This window comes from Myotis davidii, unplaced genomic scaffold, assembly GCF_000327345.1.
Source record: "Myotis davidii unplaced genomic scaffold, ASM32734v1 scaffold97, whole genome shotgun sequence".
NCBI lineage: Eukaryota > Metazoa > Chordata > Mammalia > Chiroptera > Vespertilionidae > Myotis > Myotis davidii.
The window spans coordinates 1,233,659-1,239,205 of record NW_006289392.1 but is presented as its reverse complement, the minus strand read 5'-3'; the positions used below and the strand labels follow the sequence as shown (position 1 = coordinate 1,239,205).

Here is a 5,547-nt window from a genome sequence, read left to right as displayed (position 1 = left end):
CCTTCCGCCTGAGCCCTTCTCGCCTGGCCCCACTCTCTGGGACCTCCCTGTCCTGTGCCAGCAAATGTGGTGATGCTCCGGCCACATGCTCCCCCGAACAGAGTGGCATCCAAAAGCGAGGGCCCAGGCAGGCTCTTCGGGGAGCAAGCCCACGGCTGGCAGGACAGGCTACTCAGTTCTGGGATGAAACCTAGCTCTCCTATGGAGATTATTAAATATTCAGTCCACGATAAAGAGAGCCCCTCCCCTGCTCCGCTGAGCCTGTCGCCATGGAAGGCCTGGCCTGCACACGGAGTCCTGGGGCTGTGACAAGACTGGGGAGTGAGAAGAGAAAGTGCCCAACCACCTGTGTGTGCACAGTTTTTGTGCCCTGTCCGACAGACATGAACGTACACCCCGTCCCAATATAGAGCCTGCCTGCCTGTCGCCCTGGCCCCGCCCTCTCCCAAACCCAGCAGAGCACACACACAGCAGAGGCGTGGGCAGTCCTTTATCCAGTACGGTCAGCAGGGACCCGATTTTGTCTTCGAGGAAGGAGAGAATTTGAGTCACCCATCCCCTTACAATGGGATCCGGTTGCAAGGAAGCAGACGCTCTTGGCCCTCAGGGACCAAGCATGCCACCCCCAAACCTACAGTGTGGTGGCACCTGGTCTAGCCTCGCTGACGGACAGCCCCTCCCCTCCCCGGTGTCTGGACCTGGCTAAGCAGAGACCTGTCATGGCTCATCGTTTACTCCCCTAAACAAGGTTAAGGCCCCAGGATAGAAATGGCTTCTGTTATTGTGGAGCAATTGGGACCACTTCTGCAACATTCCCCTCGGAGCCCAAGGCTGACTAGGGGAACATGTGTCCATGGGGCGGGGGGCCAGGGAGAGCGAAGGGGTGTGTGGCAGAGAGAACCAGAGACCAAGCGGGTAGGTTTTTCTCAAAGTGTGTTTTGGGTCCACCTGCCTGAGAATCCCTTGGGAGTATTTATTGACAACGTTGAAGTCTTGCATCTCAGCCGTACACAACGAATCCAAGTTTCAGAGAGGGGGCCCAAGACTGCGTCTCTAACGAGCACCCCCTCTGTTGAGCAAAGAGAGACGGAGACTCAAGTTCCCCAAGGTGGGTGGGGAGAACCGTCAGCATTTACCTGCACCGTGGGAACCACCCCCAGCCCAATCCTTGAGCAAAGAGCTGGGGGCTAATTCTGCCAGCACCTCCACTTCACGTGTCTGGAGGTAAAACCAGACACGGGTTCCCCGAGACCCTGGCCCACCCATCACCTGGCTGCCTACCTGTGTGCGAGCGCAGGTGGCGCTTGAGGGCGGTGTGGCTGGGGAAGGTGCGGTTGCACTCGCTGCAGATGTAGCTGCGCACGCCCGCGTGGACCTCCATGTGCTGCTGGAGGGCGCTCTGCGCCTGGAAACGCTTCCCGCACAGCAGACAGAAGACAGCCATGTCTGTGCCTGCGGGAGACAGAGCCGGGAGAGCCTCAGGAAGCTGGAATGCAAGGCCATCTTCTACCCATCCAGGCTAGCGCCAGGTCCCGCATCAGGACTGGTGCCCTCAACCCCCGCGCCCAGGGGCGAACCCAGAGGCGGCCCAGGACAAGCAACGTTGATGGAGCACCCCGTATGTGATCCAGTGGGACAAAATCAACTCCCTCCCGGTACCATGACACCCAAAGTCGAGCGGAGAAAGAGCAGCAGTGATGAAACACGTCGCAGTAGCAAATGGGGGCTGGCAGTTGTATGGAGTGCTGTCGAAGGCACGGTACTGAACCATATCTGTCAGAGGGCCTTTGCGGAGTCTGGGGCAGGAGGTGGGGTGTCAGGGTGGCCTCTGTGAGGATAACAGTAACGGAGATAACATCTGCCAGCCATCGCTCAGTTGTAACTAATTTAAAATCGCATCACCAAACCGTAGGCGCTCCCCCCTCACCCCTCAGATGAGGAAAGCGAGGCGCAGGGAGAGCGAAGCGCTCGTCCCGAGTTCCGTGCAGATCCTGAGCGGCAGAGCCGGTGCACCGGGCCCGGGAGGGGGTCCCCTTCCCCTTCCGATGCCGCTTCTATCAGCCCGATGCCCCAGTCATTAAAGCACCCGTCTTAAGGGTCCATTCACTCAGCAAAGACTATTCCAGTGCCTTCCACAGGCGGGACCCTCTTTTGGGCACTGGGGCTGTCACCATGGGAAACGATACAAAGCCCCTGCTCTCATCACAGATGCCACCCCGCACACGGGGGAGTGGCGGAGACCGTTCCTGGAGGACACAATAGTAGCGTGAACACTCCAGGCTGGAGAGAAGCACGCAGGCCGGAGGACCAGACAGACGAGCGGGGCAGCTGGGAGGCAGGGAGAGGGGAGGGGAGCCAGAGCAACAGTCAGGGCCAGGCCGTGTGGGGTCTTGAAAACACTATTAAGAGCCTTAGGTTTCATCCCAAAACGAAAGGGCAATTTGCAAAGGATTTAAGCTAATGGGGAACATGAGATTTTCATTTAACGCACTCCAGTCATTCCTGTGTGACCCGGGGCACAGGTACGCAGGCACCCACGGTGCCCTCCGAGACTGGCCGCCACTTCCTGTGTGTTTGAGCCCCTGCCCAGTGCTGCTCTGAGCCACGGCCTCTCCAGGTGCAGCAGCCCCTGAGGAAGCTACGAACCCCCGTCTGGGTCCTAACTGGTGGCTCCCTGCCCACCATTTTGGATTCCGTTTCCATAAGCACAGGAGCTCCTACAGCAGGCCCATCTGCTCACCTCCCTCTAAGGCAGCGGTTCTCAACCTGTGGGTCGCGACCCCTTTGGCAGTGGAACGACCCTTCCACAGGGGTCGCCTAAGACCATCCTGCATATCAGATATTTACATGACGATTCATACCAGTAGCAACATTACAGTTATGCAGTAGCAACGAAAATAATTTTATGGTTGGGTCACAACCTGAGGAACTGTTTTAAAGGGCCAGAAGGTTGAGAACCGCTGCTCTAATGGCATCTGGGCAGTATCACCGGTGCTCAGCCCTGTGTGAAGGACAGAGCGGAAAAGGTGGGCAGGCCTGGCATCTGCCCACCCAACCCCAGGGGCAGAAGGGGCAGAGCTTTGGCTGCCAGGGCTGTGGCCTGCTCAGTGTGGAATCGGGGCTCCTGGTGGAAAGTGGGGTGGAGACGGGTCGCATAACGAGCCTGGCTGCCTCTCTGGTCCACCAATGGGGACGGCAAGTAGGAGGTCTGTTCTCCTGCCTCCGTCCCATTCATGGCTGGTTTGGGATGGATTAATGGGAAGGCAAGACCTCTCCCTCCCCATAGTCCTCCACCCCCACAGCCACCTGTGTAGACACTCGGAGACGAGGCACCTGCAGCCATGCTCAACTCATGCTGCCTGCACCCAGGACCAGGCCAGGCTGAGCAGGGAGACAGCACAAGCCGGCAGGGACTTGCTCCTGCCTCAACGAGCAGAGGGAAGGACTGATCTGGCACTGGGCAAGGCTTTATCTGTGTTGCCTCATTTAACACTCGCTGCTCTCCACGGCAGGCATTCGCATCTTCTTCTTACAAATGGGAAAACAGAGATGAAAAACTTGCCTAAGGCCACACAGGGGGAAAGGCAGAGCCGAGGTATAAAAATGCCGAGGTCTGTCTGGTGTCAGAAACCACAGGGCAGGGCCCGTGTCTACCTCTGAGGCTGCCGCCTGCCTGGGCTTCTCCGGGAGGACAAAGCAGTACCAGCAGCACCAGCGCCAGCCCGCGGGGCCAGGAGCTGCATGCGCCCAGGGCTCGCCCAGCAGTGCTCAGGACGTGGGCAGGAGGGGTGGCTGGGGCCGAGTCACGGGCATGGCTCTCTGCTGGACCAGGGAGATGCTGAGGTCAACCAGAGAACGGCTCCCAGGCTATTGGGGGACGCCAGTCAACAAGCACCCCGGGGACAAGGCAGGGCGGCCTCAAGAGGCTCTGAGGCGATCTGAGAGACTTTCTCAATGGCTCTGAAAAGTGAAGAGTACTGAGAAGCGAGGACTAGGAGGTGGGGCACTGGACTGGGCTAAGGAAACAGCACAAGCAAATTTCAGAGCAGGCGGGGACAGAGGACAGACCCCGAGGAGAGAGAAGAGCAGGCTCCTGGGGGCCCGATGGCAGAGGGCCATCCTGGGGGTGGGGATGGAGGGGGGACAGATTAGACTTTATCCTAAGGGCAACGCAGTGCTGTGAAGGCTGGGGGTGCTGGCATGATCCTTCCGGTATGTGAGGGCAACTACCCCGGGGGCGGCCTGGAGACCAACAGCCGAGGCAAGTGGCTGGAGCAGGGAGAGAGCTGACGGCTTTTGTGCTCCCACTAGAGGAGGGTGGCAACCAGACCAGGGCAGGGGCTGCAAGGACAGGAGTGGAAGAATGACGCCCAGGAGGTGGCATGGCAGGACCCGGGGCACAGTGCACCTGAAGCCCAGACGGCCAGCTCTGCACCATGGTCACAGGTGTAACATTATACAGCCACCACCCAGGAAGAAAACGCAGCGGAGTCCCTCCCAGGGCCTCCCCACCCGCTTCCTGGGACATCCAGCAAGGTGTGGGGCTCTCTCTGGCCACCGATCTACTGCTCCAGGCCCAGAGACACAGACCAGGGGGCTCTCAGGCCCCGCATGCACTCTCCCCAGCCTTGTGTCTAGACACCAACAGCTGAAAGTATGAAAAAATATTTTAAAAGAAAAAAGGAAAGGGCAGGGGAGATGTGGAGGAGACACCAGGAAAGCTGTCGGTGCGGCAAGTTAAAAATCGAGACCAGATCCGAGTTATTAACCAATTTGCTATAGTTTCTGCCTAGCTGATTGTCCGCATGTATGATGAGTCAGGGCAGATTCTATTACACTGGGAGATTAAGCAAATAAATGCTGGCTTTTGGAAACACATTAAAACGTGGGGCTATGAAAATAAAATTATCTAGAAAATTATATTAGCAATTCATTAGCTGCCCGGAGATGTGCGGCAGGGCAGCGTCAGAACACGGCTCCAGTCCACGCGGTAGACAGGGGGGCGCGGGCATCCTGGCTCTGTCACATCCTTGCCCTGTGCCCTCAGCACGTCACTGCGCTCCTCTGGGCCAGAGCATGCCCACCCCTTGCCCTGCTGCCCGTGGCTGCTGAGAGCATCCAATGAGATACGCGTGTGAAAGAGCTTTATAGCTATAAAGCGGTGGCAGGCCGGTGCCAGCCCAGATGACGCCTCCGTCTGAATTAGAAAGTTGTGCCTCTTGCTCTGGGCGGACACGGGATGCCCACCGCCACCCCTCAGCCCGGCGTCCTCCGGCCGCGGACCACCTGGCCACGGCTCGCGCAGCCTGCGCCGCACACAAGCCCGAGCTGTTTTATTGATTCTGGGCTGCTTCTTCCAGGAAGCTGACCCTGCAGACGGCGTCTTGGCTGAGTGGCACCATTTAGCACTCAGTGCCAAGACCACCTTCCTCGGAGCCCTGGCGCTGACAGCACGTAAAAACCCCGCGCCGCATTTGTTTCGGGCAGTAGGCTCTGCCTGTTTGGTTGTGAGCCCTCTAAAGCATGAACTGTTCTCTTTATCTTTAC

General features: G+C 58.5%; 1 protein-coding gene across 1 annotated transcript in view; it reads right to left on the bottom strand.

The window, feature by feature from the left end:
* ZBTB16 (zinc finger and BTB domain containing 16) overlaps positions 1-5,547 on the bottom strand; it is a 213,275-nt gene that overhangs the window by 6,004 nt on the left and 201,724 nt on the right. Inside the window, exon 5 of the mRNA XM_006761539.2 lies at positions 1,282-1,452. Within this exon, the coding sequence (XP_006761602.1) occupies positions 1,282-1,452 (171 nt within the window). The remainder of the gene's footprint in view (positions 1-1,281; positions 1,453-5,547) is intronic.